Genomic DNA, 21,697 nt, shown 5'->3' with positions numbered 1-21,697 from the left:
TTGATCTTGTTCAGAATAGGACTGATGGCAGGCTTATGTGAGGGCAGCAATGAACCTCTGGGTTCTCTAAAAGCCATTTGTAAGTAAGTCCCCACAAAGAAGGAAATAACGCTTCAATACTAGCCCACTTCTCAAAACTAAACTTGTTGAAAGCGTAACTATTTTCAATAATACCGGATATGATTTAATGGAATTCTTATTTTATGTGAAGAAAGGTTTTGTGAATATTTTATGTCTTCGTCTTCCTAAAAAATCTAGAAAAATCGGGCTGTCCCTCTTCCCCACCCACTCGAGTGGTGTCTGTCCCCCTATGTCAAAAATTCAAAATTTGTCGGCCATCCCAAAAGTAAAATCTAATTTCATGCTGAATAACTTCTGCAGTTCAAAGTGTCGCTAAATAAATACTACTACTCATGAAGCAGAATATTAATTTTAAAATATAAACATGAAAATAAATAATCGAATAATGTCTGAAGTTCAGGAATGTTTCTATTAAGGTCTGGACTACAAGGACTTTAGTGGTGTCGCTGGTCCCACAATATAAATGCCAACAAGAAATTGGATTTTGTGTGTGAATGTGAGAGGGAGTGCATAATCTATAATTTTTGATAAAGAAAGCTTAGGTTCTTTATTGTTTCAAGATACAAAGTAATAAGTATTTGAAGCCACTGGCATAACTCAGGCAGTAGGCATGTTTGTCTGCCATTCTGGAGCTGTACTTGGGCATAGGTTTGATGCCCACTTGGACCGATTACCTGGTTGGGGATTTTTCTGAGGCTTTCTCCAACCATAACGCGAATACCAAGTAATCTATGGCAAATCCTCGGCCTCATCTCGCCAAATACTATCTCGTCACCATTATCATCTATGCTAAATAACCTAGTATTGTTGTGTTTAGATAGCTTGGCTGGTGTTATGCGCGAACATTTGAGTAGAGGGATGATGTGGAGTGAATCAGTTTCTCAGTATATTCAGTGAGGCAGGAGGGGAGAAGGAGGATAACTGCATGCATACTGACGTAAGTTATAGCTATGTTGAAAAACATTGGCCACGTGTCCGCATTCTGTGGGCGATCACAGTTTTTGCACTCACTGCTATTTAAATACTCGTACTTAACACAATGCAGTCTTCTCTTTTTTCTCTTTCACTCGCAATAAAGTAAACTACAATATCTATTGGTTTCATTATGATACTAATGTTTTTGCAATAGTTAGGGTTGCCATAATGAAGAAAGATAAAACCAAGACACATTTGCATGTCAATTCCATTGACAACAGGAAACATGTGAATTTCTAAGGACTTGCACTGTATAGTATGGACACCAATATCTTTATATACTATATATACACTACATCAGTCTCACTTATTTATTCAATACAGGCAAGATTGGACACACTTTATCTTATCTATCATATTCTCATTGAGTGTTTGTTATAGTGGCAGACCATTCAAGTCTTTGTATCACCATCACACTACCACTCATACTTCTCAGAACTGTGAACAGAAGAAAGGAACTTTGTGAATAACCTTGTGAAATTTGCTGCATTTTTCATATACTGTATCTACAGAATTGCATTTACTGACTTAAGTAATAATAATCTGTTCCTTTCTTCTGTCCATTGAGCATTCATCAAAGAAAATACTCTTTCAATGTCGAGAGTAAACCAAAGTACAAAGAAATAAAATTCTGAGTACTGCTTCACAGAAACGCGCTGTGGTAAAAATTTATCCAAATTTTGTGTGAAGGCATATCATTAGAACTTTCCTCTTTGTTGTATGGTAGGAATACGGTTCCCAGATGTCCCGTAAAATATGGGATCGTCCCATTTTTTGCTAATGAATCCCATTGTCCCGAGAAAAGTCTCGGGACAGCTTTTCCAACCCATATTTTAGACTTCTAACTGAGAAAAAATGGAAAAGTTACAATGTCTATTCTACATAATAAATTACAAAAATCGCACTTCATCATTGCATTGTACATGGGCTATTATGAAACAATTATTGTGAGTTATTAATTTCTCAAGGCGACTGATGGCAACAGCAGACGTTTAGATGAAATCTGGGTGGATATTTTTGAAAGTACTGAAGGAGAACTCTCAAATTTGAAGAAGGTAGTGGAGTTCATTATGGAACAAATGCATGTATCGAAAGATTATTTTCTCGCATGAACGCTCTATGGACTGATGAGAAAAATAAATTGTCTGTAAAAACAGTAAAATCAGTGCTTGTTGTAAAATCATTCTTCAGTGAGGATTGCGTTTCTTTTCATACATGATTCTTCAAAATAAACAATTATTAAGTGACATTAATTCAGAGAAATATTTCAAGGGCAAGGCGGATTGATTTGTAAGAATATTGTCACGTAAGTAGTGTATTTTGTTGCTATTTCTGTAATAACTTAGTAAAAACAATTTGAAGACAACTTACATAAAGAAGTTTAAACTTAATACAAATATGCTCCCTAACAATTTTGTTTACTATTTGTTTACTTACCCTTAGTTAGTAAAGTGTTGGTGTAATAAACTTTACTACACACACACTTTGAAAGATTGGCATTTTGGTGGGTGCGCATACTAAACTTACTTAGTGAAAACTGATAACTGCTCCGTATTTTTTTTCCAATATGTGTCTGGAAACCCTAGGTAGGAAAGATTTCAATTTAGTCACCTGATCAAAGGAAAGGCTCATTATGACCCAGAAATTACTAATTAGTGCATTGGAAGACTCCCAGTTTGCCAAGGATGAAAAAAATCGAATGTGCAAGACAAAGCAGTGTTGATAGTGTTTTCGGCATTAGAGTCACTGTGATGATTAGGGCTCGGATTTTTAGGTGCTAAAAATCGGGAAAATATGTGACAAAAAAAGGAAAAATATTTAATTATGTTTCAATTACAGTATTTTATGTGAATATAAACAATATGCAGTACTCGCCAGTAAAAATTATGCTGTCTTGTCAACTGCTGAAGAATTACAGTACACAATGAGATTCATTCTCAAGTTGTCCATTACAAATGACTGACGATTATTATAGAACATTGCCTTGTACTGGGAAAAAGAGCATCCTGGCCATTGAGAAACAACATGCACTCCCTAAAGACATGTTTATGATTGTAAACGAAAACAGAGGCAGCTGATGTTTATGAAATTATAATCACTCCTGAATCACCATTATGATAAATTACAAGACAATACTAAATGACACATCAATGTTTATGTGTGTTAGTTACAATACAATTTTTTAGTGATAACTCTTTATCCCTTGTGGTGAGAGAGCAGACTGCAGTTCCACAGGTCCACAGATGGGCAACTCCGAGAAACATTTCCCATTTGTCGCATCTAAGCAACTGTACTGAACATTTATGTGATAATTAATCTGAAATGGGGCTTTTGTCGAAAATTATTTCATGAAAACTTTATTTTTTTGTTTTTTTTTTTTTTTTCGAAAAATATGTATTTACATTTAAAAATTCAAAATATGTATAAGTTAATATGAAATAAAATTGAAAATATATGCTCAGGTGACCTTGTCCTAAACTTAAAACACAATTACGAGTTTCTATTACAGTGTAAATAAAATATTTATTTACCTAAGAATCCTAGCCCTAGTGATGATTGAATTAATTTTAGAAGGACAGACTGTGACTACATAAATATTACATCGAAATCTTTCAAATATTATGAAAGAAGGGTTCAATCTGTGGAAATATGACAAATGGAAAAGTCTGTGTTCTTGCACACAATGTCAAATCTCTGAAGCAACATTTGGCAGAGACATATTATATCCAATACTGGCATACACGCTATATTCGTCAAATTTAGCATTTCGTGATTTTTTCTTGTTTCCATAAATTAAAAGTACACTAAAAGGGATCTATTTTCAGTCAGTGGACTACGTGAAAAAAAAAAAAAAAACAGCATACCTGCTGTACCAATTCTCTACTCATCAATGACAGCACTGCTATAAACAATATGCAGTGGTGCGTAGAGAGGGCAGGGGAATATAATGGAAAAGATAAAAGTTAAATTCAAGATTTATGAAGTTAGCCATATTTATCATATCAGTTTGTGTTGTTTTTAATAGCCATGCTTAGTATAACTGGTGAAAAGAGTATTCTTGTTTATGGTTTTAGGACCTGATATTATTTTTTTTTTGTGTGGGTATAATTGTAGGATTTCTTTTTTTAAAATCGTTTATGTATATTAAGAGAAGGCTGATATTTTAAATTGGGTTATTTTCATTGAGGATGATAGTCAGATATGGTATATTTCATAAAGTTCTTCCTTGTGCTGCATGTAAAAGTTTTTTTTTTTTTTTTTTTTTTTTTTTTAACTATTGCATATTATAAAGGATCTTCCAATAAGAGTGTCACACTTTTAAAATGAAATAAATTGTATAAACAAAAGAAGTTTATTTATTTAATTACTATTATTTTGAAGCACACTTAATGCCATTACGTATGGAAGAGAACGTCAGTTAAATGGCCACCACGGCTTCATTGGGTTGCACGTATACAGGCCTTCCATTTTTCAATAACAGACAAACATAAACCAGGCTCAATTTCACGAATAACGCACGTGATATTGTTCCTTAGGTCATTAACTGTTTCTGGCTTGTTGGCATAAACCCGTTATTTAACATAACCCCATAAGAAATAATCCAATGGTGTTAAATTACATGATCTTGGGTGCCGATTAACATCACCATCACGCGAAAGGATGAAACATTTGAACTTCTCCCCAAAAGGTCGACTGTATTGTGAACAGTATGACATGTGGTGTCATCTTGCTGAAACGAGACGTTTCTGAGATCCATACCTTCCAGTTGAGGCCAGAAATAATCCCTTATTGTAGCCCAGTATCTTATACACACCATACACTTCACATAATGGACAGAATGCTTGATGAATGGATGACTCTTTTTTAATAATAAATTTTAATGATTTCTACACGTTGTGCAATGGTGTAACGTTCCATAATTATTTGTCAACAACAACTGTAACCATGGGAAAAATATGACTGCTATAGCTTCATAAATACAGCAGCTGTTATATAATATGTTACTGGAAGACCCTATAGTTTTGAACAAATTTTGCTGTTTGGTAATTCTGTGTTGTTTCTTAATATATTTGTTCATATTATGAAATATCTGCTGACAAGTGATCGTAGTCTTAAAATTGGTGTATATTGTTTGAATTTTCTGACACTGTAATTTTAGTATGAACTTGAGTCCACTTGTAATGAACACTATAAACAAAAGTTAATCATATTGTGGTTCACCTTTTTATGAGTATACTAATAGATCTCCCTAGCTCAAATTTTTGGCTATCTTCAAATTTGATTTTATAAATTCTGAATTTCACATGTCACAAACCTTATAGTTGCAAGTAGATTTCTTCTTCTTCTTCTTCTTCTCCTCCTCCTCCTCCTCCTCCTCCTCCTCCTCCTCCTATTGGACTTTTCTGTTTATATGGGTCATCCAACTTAGCCCATCTCTATCCGCCCAAGATTTTTCACTCATCACTGTTGTCCATTCCATTTCTTTTGCATTTAAGTTCTCCCTTATCTGGTCCAGCCACCTTATTCTTGGTATTCCCATTGTCCTCTTTATATTGTCTATTCTCATCTCCAATGCTCTTCATGATAACCATTCTTGTACCATGTCCGAACCATGTAGACTGTACGATAAACTATTAATATAAAATAGCCTAGGAATTTTTTAAGAAATTCATTGTATAAGGTTTTCCAGCATATCTGGTTTTGTTACTGATTTCAGAGCTGAAAGTTTCAGACTGTTTGCAAGGAAAATTGATGTAATCTTCATCTTACGATGTTTGGTGACGTATATACGTCCGTTGATGTGACATATTAATGAATTTAAATACTATTATAGTCACAATCATGCCATGGTATGAAAGAAAAATTACACAACCTCGAGCGGGAATCGAACCTGCGACTTCCTGTTCTCTGGTCAAGTGCTGTAATTTTTCTTTCATACCATGGCATGATTGTGACTATAATAGTATTTAAATTCATCGGAAAATTGATGTATAATGATTAGTGAATGTATAGTGTTTTAAGAAATTAGAATAAGGACTTTATTGTAATCAATTCTTAATAATTTGAAACCATTAGCATTTAAATGAATGATTGCTGTAGGTCTACTCTTTGATCTTTGAAACTTATGAGAATGTGCCTAGGCCTTCATAAAAGCAATCGTCGTCAATAATAAATACTACAGCTGGCATTACCCATCTTAGGGAATTCCATGAACTTGTGCCAAGAGTTAAGAGTTCATCTTGGCAGCTTTTATTATATCACCAAGCCGACAGGTGGACTGCAATTCATTTGGAAAGTCGTTAATTTGTCGATTCTGTGTCTTATATGTAGCCCTTCAAATTTATCGTAGTAAGTTATTTTTATCTAAATAGACTCAGAACATGTTTTAGGTTGTCAATTTTACATGATAACAATTTGATCATCTGATTAAATTTAACGATTTCCTAGCTGTTAGGTTCATTCCACTACCGGCAACACTTCCTCGAATACAGATATCACTATAATTAGTCATTTTGTAACTGTTAGGTTACACAATTTGAAATATCTTTTAGGCGAGGCAAGCTACTCTAATTTCACCAATTTTATTCAAATGCTATATTGTGTACTGTATGTATTTTATACTGTGATTATAATATAAAATAACATAAAATATATTGCGGAAATATAAAATTATTATTCCTTTATATAGTGAGATATTTGTGAAGTTCCTATCTTCATCACAACACATAATACAGCTTTTTAGTAACAGTGCTTTAGGTTAATGGTTGGCTGAATTGAATGCCAGCCATCTTTGACCTTTGGTACCTGTATAGTTTTAAGTATAGTAATGATTGTAGTTTGTAAATTTATTGGCACAATAACATACATGACTTGTGCATAGGTCTACTACTTAATATTTGTGGTTTCAGATGTTCATATTAGATGTTTGAGTAGTGAATAAAATAATAATAATAATAATAATAATAATAATAATAATAATAATAATATTATTATTATTATTATTATTATTATTATTATTATTATTATTATTATTATTATTATTATTATTATAGGCCTAATAATAAGAGCAGAAACAACTTATAAAACTAAAGGTTTCGCTGTCATCATGTATAATATAGTATGTCATAGAATTAATGAAACTTTAGGCCTAAGTTCCTTGCATACACATAGACACGCAGACACACTTTTCTCAGTGAATGTTGGCATGATGTACAGCAGTCATGCTACTGCTTCTGTTTGCCTCTGCAAAGCTCAGCACAATTCTGTCATGAATACATTACTAATATGAGCTATGGCATTATTCTGTTGAAAATACGCCATGAAACGTTATGCACATATTAATTCATCACTCAACAGTTCTAAAATGTGGCTTAATGTATCTCGAACTGTTGATTGTTTCATATTTAAAAAAAGTGGAATAATTCTATGAGCACTGATGGCACACCATACCCCTATTTTTCATCATACAGTGGAAACTTATTCACGATTTTTGGATTGTCTACTGATCAATATCTGTTATTACGTGATGCAGCCTAGTTATGCAGATGGAACCAAACTTTATCTAAAAAGAGAATCGATTTTGGATCAGTTTCCCTATTCTTGACTTGTTCTAACATCCAATTACAAGTCGACCTGGTTGGCGAGTTGGTATAGCGCTGGCCTTCTATGCCCAAGGTTGCGGGTTCGATCCTGGGCCAGGTCGATGACATTTAAATGTGCTTAAATGCGACAGGCTCATGTCAGTAGATTTACTGGCATATAAAAGAACTCCTGCGGGACAAAATTCTGGCACATCCGGCGATGCTGATATAACCTCTGCAGTTGCAAGCGTCGTTAAATAAAACATAACATTTTGTAACATTTTCCAATTACAAAAGTAAAGTCTAATGTTATATGACGAATTAATATATGCAGAACGTTTCACTCATATTGTCGACAGGATAAGGTAGCGCTTTGAAACTTTGTGTCGCTTCTCTTCAAGTTCATCTAGCGTCACTGCTGCGCACGCGTGTCAATCACGTGATCCCTTCGCCCACAACAGACACAGTCTCGAAATTTAATGATCACACCTCATATATACAGAGCGATCCATATTTGTGTCCAGCTTTTTATTACACTGTAGTAGCGAAACCAATCAGGTGAAGTGACCCATTCCACCGCTAAAATATAGTGTGTTCCATACCATTAAAAGCAAAGAAGAAGCTGTTATTTTATTTTACTTTATTGTGTTCTCAGTATGGTCCGAAACATTTAATGTAATCAGGTGTAAATCTTAAAACATTAACCATGGCCACAAGACTGTGTATGATCGAACACGAATTACTGCTCGAATGGAGATGTGACAGTCCCCAATTATGGTGCAAAGATGATGAAGAATGGTGAAAGGAAGAAATGCGATGCTGGACTACAAGACCATCAAGAGACTTCACACCAACTTGATTCACACTGGTTCAGTTACACAACAGAAGGGTGCTGGCCGACCGAAAACAGTGATCACAGAGGAGACCAAAGCAGCTGCTACTGAGGCCTTCCAGAGAAGTCCTAAAAAATCCATTTGACAGTACTAGCTGGAATCTGGTGTATCCTATGGGTCCGTGCAGCGGGTGCTAAAGGAAATGAATTGGCGGCCATGGAAGCCACACTTTGTGCAAGCTCTGTCATGTGAGGACTGTGATATCAGAATGGACTTTGTGGAGTCTATACTAGCATGGATTCAAGAGGAACGTAACCTTTTGCGACACATTCTGGGTCAGACGAGAGGAGTGTGGCCAGTACCAAATGAACTGCTTGTGAGAGCAGTACAGAACTTCAGCCACGTCTAGAAAAATGCACAGCAATTGCTGGTGCTTACATCGAATTTTAATATTGATGGAATTTTAAGCAATCCTAATGACTGGACTATTAGTTTATGCTATTTTGATTCTGTCATGTTAATTCATTTACTTGTGGTAAATGAATAAAAAGCTGGACATAAATATGGATCGCCCTACAAATCACATTCGATTCCAGTAATTCTTTCAGAAAGTGTTCAATTCAGGTGTCTACACAATTTTCCATAAAAAATTTCAGGATTCCATGCAAACGCACATGTATATACATAGAGCATTCATTTCAAAACTTCCCAGGCTAAATAACTATTTAATTCAAATAAGATTTAATTAAACAAAAAACACGTCAATTTAGATATTGAGGGGGAAGTTTAAAACCAGTCTTAATTGCATATTAGTTTTCATACCCTTACCCCCATCCACCCCCGCTTCGAAATTTCAAATGGCATCCCTATCTTGTGACACTTAAATGTGAAAGAGTATTCAATTGTTTATACACCTCATTAATTTGTTTTCACATCTTCTGTTTTCTATCGTCACCTGGCAACCTGGATTGTTGTTGTTGATTAGAGCTGAAGAGAATAAAGCTGCAAAGACTATGGAGCATTTCATGTAATAATTGTGTTTGTGTATTAAATTATTTGAAAATGATGTATAGCCTTCAAGAGAGAACAGAAATCATCCTTATTGATTAAATTTAGGAAATTACATAAAATAAACTGTTTTCATCCTACAATCAACTGACAATAACAGCAGTACAGGTTGCCAGGCGACGATAGAAAACAAAAAATGCGAAAACAAATGAATGAGATGTATAAACAATTGAATATCCTTTCGTATTTAAGTATCACAAGATAAGGGTGCCATTTGAAATTTCAAAGTGGGGATAGCTGGAGGTGAGGGGATAAAACTTAATAATCAGTTAAGACTGGTTTTAAGCATTTCCCTCAATATCTAAATTGACGTATTCTTTGTTTAATTAAAATCAATTTAGATCTTAGCCTATAGTTATTTAGACTGGGAAGGTTTGAAATGAATGCTCTGTATGTGTGTGTGCGTGCGTGCGTGTGTGTGTGTGTTTTTTTTACATGCAATGTATATAAATTACAAATTTGGTTTTAGTTCATTGAAGTATTAAGTACATGTTCATTTTGAGAATTATAAAATGATACTATTTTAGCTAGATAAATAATAATTGGTCTTCGCGTAATATTCAGCTTCTTAGAATGAAGGAATGGTGTAATAATTCATATTATGAAGAGGTTTATTTTTTTATTATTCATTGTTCGATACACTCTTTTAACATATTACTTTATTGTTAAAAGGCGTGGTCTGTATAAGTCATTATTAAGTGCAGAATCTTTCTTCTATCGTGTTTTCATATGACATCATAATAATATCTTTTTTTTTTACTGTCGCCGCCATCACCACCACTACCACCATCACCATCACCACCACAACCACCACCACCGTCAATAAATTCATGTCGAACATGATATGTTTCTACAGTTAGAATTATTATTTTAGAGTAAAGGAAATGATTAAATTTTGGATCTGACAAAATCCCTTAATGTTTAACGAAAATATTCATTATGTGCAATGAGTTATAGAACAAAATTTGTTTCGAAGGCTGAGCTAATCTGTAAAATGCTTTATTTCCATCAGTGGTTAGTTTACTCAACATGATCCAAATTTGATTTTAGGTGGGTCGTTTATCCCAAGAGCCCACTGAAGGGCACAAGTGTGCAGACGTCTGACCTGCCTCACATCTGTGCCAGAGATGTCGCTGCACACACATGGTGATATCATACAGCATGATCTAACATGATTTTATGCAGGTCGTTGATTTTAGGGTTTTGGGTTGGGATAGGCTAGACTTCAGCATTTTAAAGATTGAGTTGAACGTTTGCTATGTGCCTGAAGCTGAAGTAGATTCTTTCGTAACACTTTATTGTGTTTACAGTAATTATTAATATTTAATGCATGAGCGGCTTATAATATGACTTCATTATTATAGCTACCAGTTTAATATATAATGCATGAGCAGCAGTTAAAAGTTTTCATGATCGAAAGGGATTGTTCACAGAGCTTATGGCCTTTGAATAAATATACAGAAAGATCTTCTAGACAATATTAAGTTTTTGATATGCATCTATCCATATTCATTTAATTCAGTAAACTTTATAGCAATAATTTTGGGCTACACAGTCTTCAAACTCGATTTTATTTATTTGTTAAAAATCGTTTTTGTGCAGATGTTATAACAGCAATTTTTAATGTAAATGTATAAAGCAATGGGCGATGTAGTAGTAGGCTGACCATAATTCTTTGAAACAAAAATGGGACTCGTTATATTCTTATAATAATAATAATAATAATAATAATAATAATAATAATAATAATAATAATAATAATAATAATAAATGTTTAAAATGTTTTGTCCGATAAAAATCTTGCACTTCAACAGTAATTAATATTGACAGGGCTTACACAAAAACTTTAGGTTAATGTAGAGGGGGAGGCCGCTTGTCACCACAATCATACCATGAGTATTTTTAGGTGATTTTATTTTACGTAAAAATTTCGGTTTTTCAATACCCTGTCATAAAACCTATCACACTCCATGTCACAATTTTGTCTACAATTAGCATAGCTCTCATTGCTTCAACACATAATTGGAATTTCTCCTTCGACTGTATAATATTCATAATATAGATAAAAAGATATATATTCTTTCTACGGATGCTGTATTTCCTTGCAAAGAAAGACATAACTACTACATTACAAAAATTATGAAAATGCAGGGATTTTTCACTCTGAAAAAACTGTGCATCAGTCCATCAGATAAAGCAATATTGATTTTAGGTTATGATTGACAATATTTAAGCATATTTTAATTTTAGAAGTTTTTATACAAACGAGACAAAAGTGTTGTTTTTATTAAAATGGCAGGACTGCTGGGACATAGTGAAATAATAGTACTGTCCTGTTCAAAACAGTATGTATGGTCAGCCTATGTAGTAACATAGTTAGAATTGCTATACTATGATAAAATATGTTTGAGTATATTCCTTTTTCAATATTTTAGGTACAAAAAATAAAAACGGAAGGAGGGAATACATTACTGCGATAATGCGTCATTGACCTCGTATAAACGAAGGAGTTTGACACATACTGTACATTGTGTTTGTTGTGAGCTTGTGCACATTCATCCATTTATTTTTCCTTATTGACTTAAAAAAGCAGGCAACATGGCAACACTGAGGGTTATTTTGGTGCAATAAAATTTAAATATTGCGCTGTAACAATGTAGAGTCATGCAACACTAGACTCATTCCATGCAGGGTTTGGAGCTATTTATAGGCTTAAGTTTTATTTTACGTCATTGGTTGAGGGGTTAAAGAGAAAGGTGGAATTGATTTTTAGATTCCCACTTTGATTTCTGTTAACAATTGCATCATTGAAAATTACCCAATAATATCATCCTCATATCACAAAATTCCAAAGTAATAAGTAATTTTATTATTGTCACTTCTGTCCCTTTAATTTTATTATACTAATGTAATTTAATTTAGACTATATAGTAGCTATATGTGTAAGCTGAAGTTGTATAAACATGTTGTGGAAATTTATGAGCAAAAGGTTTTCTTTTTCTTCCTCCTAATCTTTGGTTCTTTATTTCTTTCTTCCTTCCACCCTTGCCCTAGATGGTTCAATGAATAATAATAATAATAATAATAATAATAATAATAATAATAATAATAATAATGTCCTTAGTGTGGCAGCCTTTGAAAGGGAAGTAGATTTACAAGTAAATGAACTCTGTTCTTAAACGAAAAGATTTCAGGCAAAATTTATCAGCTGTCGTTCATCCATGTCAGAATTCATCTTTGCTTGTCATAATCCTTATTTGTCATTCATTCATTATGGGTAATGAATTCCGCCTTCCAGATGTCCCCATCTTTCTATCTAGTAAAGTCCAGGAAATATTCAGTGACCAACTATTTTTGTCTTGTGTATGATATAGAATATTGACTGAATATTAATAAATGTTAATAGAGTTTTACGGTTTTAATATATTTTCCTAGAGGTGTACAATCAGTATCTGTTTTGAAGTTTGGATTATTATTGCTTGTTGAGGAATTTTAAACTTTGAATTTCAAGAAGTTTGTTACTAATTTATTACAGATACTGTCTGCGAGAAGTGGATGAAGATCCAACTTCAGAATTGATAGTGCTCAGAATCATTATATTTAAAATTCCAAATTAATTGAAATATCTGCAAGTATATCTTCAGTGTAGCATAACAGTTCATTTTTATATTTTCTTATACAACAACTTTATTGTTCCTAGTATACAAAATTACGTACTTACGAAACTTTTTAATGAAGAAGGAAAGTGGACATGAGTCTACAACAGTTTTATCTTTCAATTTGCTATTGTGTTGTATTGAGTTGGTTGTTGGTTTGTTGGTCTTTCGTGAGATAACTGTGCTGAGACTGTTGCATGTGTCGAATTTTATTGTACTTGATATATATTATTGCCAGGAACATCACAATATTGTGTAGTATCTCAGTAATTTAAATAGAAGTCGTAAATGTAAATTCGTAACACATGGGAATATAAAAATGAGAATCGATATAACATTTCACGTGTACTTGTTTGCTTTTCACTTACATTGTATAGAAAGTTTAGGAAAGATCCTACCATTTCATTTACACTTTATTGAACTTCTTCATAGCAATAAATAGTTTCTTCTATTAATGACCAATTGAACTTCTTCATAGCAATAAATAGTTTCTTCTATTAATGACCAATTGTAATTAATACCATACACCTACATAAAATTAGTTTTCATAGTATATTGCTGTTCTCATATGTATGACTACAGTCTTCATAATAGTGCATTTCTTTAAATGCCATCGATTTTTTTATCTGCTTCGTAATGTGATGTCGATCATATATATATATATATAATAAGGAACTGACATGAAATTTGGCTTTGCTGATTTCGGATCTATCCGTTTTTTTTTTCCCTTACTCTCAGTTTTTGAGTTAATGCACCTTGTCCTTTCAAGTGAATTGTAAACCTATGTATTCCTCACTTCATTTAAGTTAACCAAAACCATTCTCCTTTCTCTTAAATTTTCTAATGAGTACATTAACAAAATTTGTCTAATGGTATTGAGAGATTCATTATCCATTTTACACAATCACTTGTATAATACGATGTAATTTTTTTTTCACTTCATTTCAGTACTCTTCAATGTATTTTCATCTCATGTTTCTCCGAAATCAAATTGTACTTTATTTTTAAATTTATCATTGTTCCATATTCTCTCCGCAATCATATTGTATTTTTCATTTAACCTCTTCTTTGTATTCTGGATCCTAGTGGTCAGCCGTACATTTCGGCCAGATGTCCCAAATTGTGGAATTTGTTGTTCAAATATTGGGTTGAATGTTCCTGACTGGAGTTCGGAACTTTAGGTTTCTGTTTGATCTTTTATACAAAATTACAAAAAGTGATATAGAACAATCATTTTAGTACATCACCTTCAATTTCTGGATCCTGAAGCGGTTTTGAAGCTTTTTATATGAATTTATTTTATGCACAGTAGGATCTTCTTGCTGAAGAAATCAATAATAGACACTCATAATAGAGGGATTCCATCTATCTTGATATCTACATTTCATATTTACAATATCCTGATGAAAATGTTTACTTTGGCAAGTTTTCCGGGAAAAATGTCTTAACTGTCAATAAAGAAAATGAATTTTTATGACATTCTGTATCTCAAGTTCCTGTAGTTCTTCAGAATTTAGATCAATTATCACCATTCTCTAAATTTTTCCTTCCTAAGAATCTTTCACCACTTCTTTAAATGATATTCATGCTTCAAATTTGTTGGCATTTACCTTAGCATCAAAATTGAGATTTTTAAGCAATTTTGTTATCTGTGTACCATTAAAAATTCCTCCTTTGAATTTAGCTTCACTTAAAGTGGGAAACACTTCTTTCAGGTACATTTGAAGTCTTCACCTCTTTTTGACTATTCCCTTCACATAGTTTTTCCTCAGCCCCAATTTTATATGTAAAGGAGGAGGGTTTACCAATGGCGTGTGTTTTATATTCTGCTTCCCTGATTCAAATTCTTCTATCTCTGCCCACTCTTTAACTACATAATGTTGTTCTGTAGCACGATTGTCCCATAAGCACAGGAAACAACTGGATTTTATGAATTCACTCTGTAAACCTAGAAAGAGGCCAACAACTTTTAAACCACCACAAATATGTTAGTTATGTTTCTTATAATTAATGACTTCTAGAATGTGAGATACAGTTTATGTTTCTTTCATACCAACTGCATGAGTCACAGGAATAGATGGTAGTTCCTTACTGTTGTGAAGTAATGCAGCCTTTGAACTTATTTTAGACGAATCTATAAATTAACGCCTATCTTCAACATTATACACAATATTTAGCTTTGACATTAAGCCACTCACATCACTATAAGCACAACACGAATCATCCTTCGCAAAACAAATGGTAATAGGTGTTTATTCTTGTTTCGAAAAAGGTAATTTTTGTGCCCTTTTCCAAGAAATTTCAGTGCTGAAGTCGTGAACCCAGAAGTTCTGAATGTTGCCTTGGCAGTTGTTAAGTGACGCACTAAAACATTTAATTCTGCTTGTGTAAGGAGATGTGGTTATTGTGCTCCTTCTGGTCTATATGGTTCATCTCTTGATATTAATGTCATTACACTGTTATCTGAATCTTATCTTCTGATTCTGAAAGTTCTTGCTAATTTGAAAGGGCCGATGATATTGGTAATTCTTCCCCATGAGGTATTGGTCTTATAGCTGAAGGCAAGTTAGAGTATGCAATACACTGCTCCACTGATTTAGTAGAATGCGTTTGAGTCTAAAGAAAGTAGCAAAACATTACAACATTGTCTATTGTTGTGACAAGAATCCAAGTCCCCGCATACCTGTAAGGAATTATGTCATAAACACTTTCACGTCTGAGTATTTTTGACACAGTAAATATTATTCACTGCCCTGAAAACGGCTCAAATGTTAAGGATATTGCTGGGGAGAGTAAGATAATATTTATTTATTTTTATTATTTTCTTTGCTTATTTAATTCTTTCTTTATTGATTTCTTTCTTTCTTTATTCCTTCCTTCATTCATTCCTTCGTTCGTTCGTTCGTTCGTTCGTTTGTTCGTTCGTTCGTTCGTTCGTTCGTTCGTTCATTCATTCATTCGTTCGTTCATTCATTCATTCATTCATTCATTCATTCATTCGTTCATTCATTCCATTCTTTCTTTCTTTCTTTCTTTTTCTCTTTCGTTCGTTCTTTATATTTATTTATTTACGTACTTGTTTATTACGTATTTATTTATGTACTTATTTATTTGTTTGCTTATTTATTTATTTACTTTTTCGTTTATTAGTTAGTTAATTAATTAATTAATTAATTAATTCATTCATTCATTCATTTTTTATTCAAACTGATTGCAATTATATAAAAATTAACAAAAGACTATGATTGATTTGTATTAAAAATAAATTATTATTATTATTATTATTATTATTATTATTATTATTATTATTATTATTATTATTATTATTATTATACAGTAGTTGTTGATGCAATAATGATAGTAATGAATTACTTAAAATATTATTCAAGCAAGGAAAAACAAGAGTTGATATTGCAAAACAAAATATAATATAATGCAATAATTATCAATAAGTATAACAAAATAAATATGTCAGCATTTTTACATACATAATCAGTGGGATGTGTACCCCTTGAGACAAACCTGTGTAGGGGTATGCTTACCATAGATCGAATTAAACATGATTCTTGCTGATTGCAGGGGACTTGCTCCACGAGTTATATCTAAGTAGGTAAACATTGGCTTTCTACTGTATCGACGGAGCAGTGTAATTGGTTAATTTTTTAATGTAATTTAAAACCTGTTGCATAGGCTAGGCAGAAATAACAATACATTGTTGAAATGGCTGGTAGGCTCATTCCATACCATTGGAACTGTAAAATTAGAAACGTGTTAATATTTTCAATTTGATTAAATAAATTTATAGCCTATGTGTATGAATTAATCAACCTATAGCCTATTATATTTTTATTCTATAATTTTGAAATATATATTAGTCCTACTTTTCACGTGCGATATTATTCTTCTCTAGTGTTAATATTATATTATATAATTCCATTGCTGCTGTAATTATATTTTAGTTCCTATTTTATTTTACTTATTTATTTTTATTATTATTATTATTTTTTATTTTAATATTATATCTGAACTGCGACCGAGCACGAGCGCTGCTCATTCAGTCTCAAATTTTGTAAATACTACTGTATCTTCTTTTTATATTGCTTGTATTATTTTATTTGTATTTCTCTTTGTTTGTTTTGTAATTATATTTCTTTATTCTGTATATTTAAATTGAAATAAAATAAAATTAATAAATTAAAAAAAAGTTTCATGGACACTGGTGCTGTTAATGATGACGGAATTAATGATCAGTGAGATGATGCTGAGTATTCGCATGAAATATTTATGTACACATCAATATCAATATAAAATTTTCGGACACATGCGTCGGAAATTTTTATCACTTTTTTATATTTACACAGATGGAAACCACAAACGGTAGTTCACTTCATTTTGCCGAAAAAAATCTTGGAAAAAAATGTACATATCTTTAATAATTTACTTCGACACACATATTTTTATTAACAAAAGAGAATAATTTCCTGCCCTACATTTATAACTAGAACCTTGGTTTCGCGAAGTCTTTGAAATGTACTCTTAGATCACAGTTTAAACAATAAGAAATTTGACTTGCTTTCTAGCAGTGATCATTAGCTGTATATGGAGTGATAAAGTGTTGCTGAGTCCCGGTCCTTTTAATTTCATTAAAGTCACACTATTATTCAGAACTTCAGCGATACTAAATTTAGAATCAAACATATCAAAGGCATGTCACAAGAATATTATAATTTAGCGAGAGCTTATATGATTGCTATAATACAATAAAGCAGTACTGCCAGTGTCATCAGTATTTTTTTATAATTTAATTCAAATTTAATTGAAAAAATATTGAAATATATTATATAATTAATAATTGCTAAATTAAAACAGTCCAGAATAGATAATAGCCTTTTATTACGAGCTGGAATAGAAAGGATTCCGAAATTTTACGAACCAGAATACCATTCTGATCTGCTCCGATCCATTTTGAGCCCTGCAGCGAACCTTTGTATCTTAATAGCCAAGTGGATAATTGAAATGCCGACTGTACGCAGTTTTTAAAAGCCAAGTTTCAGCGGCTCAGTAAGAATGCTGATAACTTAGGTTTGACTTGCTGTATATACAACTTTTTCGTTTTTAAATTAACGTAACTGTAGCAGATATGGAAATAGGGAAAAAAAGAAACTATGTATTTATTTTTATAAAAACATGCCTCCAGTTGAGAACTACTGCAAACAAAAATTTCAAGGCTGATAAACATTTACGTGCATTACTTTGCAAAATTAAATACAACCCTAGGCATTATAGAAATTGAGCATTTAAAGGACTGTTTTTATTTAAAAAGCTACTTTTCTGTGCATATTGTAAATATATAGTCAGATTCCCCTTCTTACCACAAATAAATGTAAAGTTACGTAAGATTCCATGACTAGATCAATTCTTTGCAATAAATGATTACCTGCTTTTCACAGTTTTAAAAATCACTTACATATTAGACACCATTCTGCAGAAAATAACCAACCTACAAATAAATTTAATGTCTCAATAATAATTTCAAGGATCCATATTTTGATTGAAGATACGTTTTTGGTTAAAGCAATAAGCATGTAGTTACATTTATTTGTGAATTTATTACTCAATTTAACTTTAATGTGCATTTTTCTCAGTTTAGGTAATATGTGGATTGGTTCCTTTCTGCAAAATGTGGTCCTATTCATGTGTCACAAAATATTTGTCCTCTTGAACAGGTTGCTTTCATAGTACTATTGATCATTATAAATGACTGTGTATCAATTTAAAATTTCGACTTTTGTAAATGAATATGCGAAGAACTATATCATGAGAATTTATGCAGAATTTTACATACCTATATTGACAATTTAAGATCGAAGTGATGATCTCTTACTTTTTTGGATTACAGAAAATTACTTTTGTGTGCAATGCATAAACTGAAAATTTTTCTTCTTAATGCACAGTAAATTAATTTTATTGTGGTATATCTTGTAAATGATAATTCAAGGAAATAAACTGTAAACTGGATATAATTTGTGACATAAGATTTGTTTCTGCAGCAGTTTCTAACATTTGCAAGCATCATGAGCATATACACATAGACAACTGTTCGTGCAGTGAAACTTCAAACTCTACTTAATGATTAAAAGTACGCATTCTTGCAACATATCAAACTGTCACCAAACCGTTTCCTGATAGGAAGATTTGTGCTTCAAGCGCAAACCAATCTCAAATTACTTGTGCTTCACCTTTATCCATTGGATTGTCACACTCATACTTTTTGCATTAATATTTTATATTTCCATACTTATCTATATTGGTTATTAAAATATACTCTGAAATTTAATTACATTTTCTGTATAGTACAGTAGTAGATTATTTTACAGTATACATAATGGAGGTTGGTTCAAAATTAGTTTCAAACCAATCATCGTTGATAATGCGCAATAGTTGAGGTTGGAATAATTTTCAAACAGTTGTCAAACCATCACAAACTCGCTGTAGAAACAAACCTATAATAAAGAATGAATTGCTGCAAAACATGTGAAACTTATAATGAGAAAGTATGTGCCATCTTTGTAAATATTTGTATTTTTTTCACTTATATTATGAATAATATAAGATTACCTTTGTTAAATATTATAAAGCATTTCATCGAAGATAATGGATGACAGACAGCTATATTATACATTTTATGCCCTAGTTCAGGCATTTCCAACTACCGGCTCTGTGATATCACATGTCTCTGTTCTCGAGTTCCTTGAGAGGAGAAGCATAGATAAAAGAGCAAAGTAGAGGGAGTGGCAGTGGAAGGGATGGAGATGTTTAAATAGTAGTGTATTTAAGAACTGCTGTTCCTTATTTATTAAATTGGCAGAATAGTTTTACCTTTCATATTGATTTGTTTATTTTTAAATTAAAAGTGATGGCATTGATTCCAGATTAAGTATTTATTTAAAGACACAAAATGAATCATGGTTATTAATGTAATAAACTTCTCTCCATACTGTTACATCCATTTAACATACTGTCAGTTAACAATAAAAGTTTTAAACTGTGCAATCGCAAATAAAAATAAAACAGTGTATTACCGGTATGACAAAAATGAGATATATATCTTATGGTATTATAATATTGAAAGAAATTGACTTCCAACAAACTGTTTTGGTGCTTAGGCTTTCTAGTAGCTTTATGTTCAAATGGCTGAAGAATTTAGACTAATTTTGTATATATATATATATATATATATATATATATATATTGTATATAAAAGAAAGATTTTTATGAGCTATTTATTGTATCTCATTAATACTTGTGCTGGTCCTTCCATATTTTTAAATGTGTTTTGCTTTTACCAGTTTTTCTAAATTGAGAACCATTGCGTGATGTACAAGAAATCGAAGAGCACACTATAAATCATAATCCAATAGTTAACTTCTTTGCCAGGGTTTAATATATGATAAAAGTTGCCCTTGAAACCAAATATATTCAGCATCTTCGTTACAAATCTATATAAGAGAGGAAATCATTTTCTGTGTAACTCGCACAAACTAGTTTTATTTGTATATTATCCATTCTGTAATCCTCTAGCACATTGTAGATGAATAAGCTCTAATTGTAGTTTTGAAACAATGTTATTCATATCGACTGAATATGATGTACTAAATAGCTGGGAATCTGACCCAGATGATTTAATTCTTAAACCTTGATTCAAATTCCAATATTAAAATTTCTAATGTCTCCATGAACTCTTCAGTATTTGCAGATGAAGGAGATATTCAAATGCCTTTGTTAACTTTTGAGAATGAGAAATTTTAATCTATTTTTGAACAAATACAGCTTTTGTTCCAGTGCTATAATTTTGTCATACATTTCGGTTATTACAATCCCTTAACCCTAAAGAGATAATTTCCAAGTCGTTTAAATGATCGTTTTACAGACATACAATCTCCGGGACACAACATTACCCTCCCTCACATGCTCCACCAGCTCTGCTCTGAGAGGGGAAATGTGCTCTGACATCACATGTTGGCCACTTGGAAATGACTGCCCTAGTTCTATACATTTACAGAATTCTGCATCTGTCACTTGGTAACATAATATATGTAAAATTCTGAGTGAGCAGATTATCTATGAAATGTGTTCACAGCCACAGAGCTTATGCTTGTGGCAAGTCGACAACAAGATTTTGCAGTTAAACTCACGACACTAGAGTGGACTGTAACAAAATACTACTTATTTTTATTTTTAAAAGTTATGTACTCATTCATATCATGCAAGGAGATGCTGAAACTGTCTACCTTTATTTTCCACACATTTCTTGCGTATTACAGCTGGCGCCAGCGTTTTTTGGTGTGTGTCCTAGAGTATAGTGATCAGTTTGTGAGCATGTTGCTAGTGTAGCTGAGAATGGTACCACTTTCTGTACACGTCACATCAGCCATTTGCCAAACACAGTTGTCAGACTGACTGTGGCAAAGGTAAAACACTTGCACCTAACGTTCCCATTACT

General features: G+C 32.3%; 1 protein-coding gene across 5 annotated transcripts in view; it reads left to right on the top strand.

Annotated features, from left to right (window-relative positions):
* The window catches only part of LOC138716475 (zinc finger protein 385D-like), a 93,810-nt gene that overhangs the window by 27,841 nt on the left and 44,272 nt on the right, over positions 1-21,697 (top strand). For 2 of the 5 annotated variants that reach the window (XM_069849598.1, XM_069849599.1), the window contains exon 3: positions 10,589-10,684. The exons of 2 other annotated variants lie outside the window; for them this stretch is intronic. In XM_069849598.1, the coding sequence (XP_069705699.1) occupies positions 10,589-10,684 (96 nt within the window). Of the gene's footprint in view, positions 1-10,588; positions 10,685-21,053; positions 21,277-21,697 lie in introns of those variants that run through there. One more of the 5 variants, XM_069849597.1, reaches the window with a different exon arrangement.

This window comes from Periplaneta americana, chromosome 16 (assembly GCF_040183065.1).
Source record: "Periplaneta americana isolate PAMFEO1 chromosome 16, P.americana_PAMFEO1_priV1, whole genome shotgun sequence".
Lineage (NCBI taxonomy): Eukaryota > Metazoa > Arthropoda > Insecta > Blattodea > Blattidae > Periplaneta > Periplaneta americana.
The sequence above is the reverse complement of the archived record's forward strand: the minus strand, read 5'-3'. Positions and strand labels throughout refer to the sequence as shown.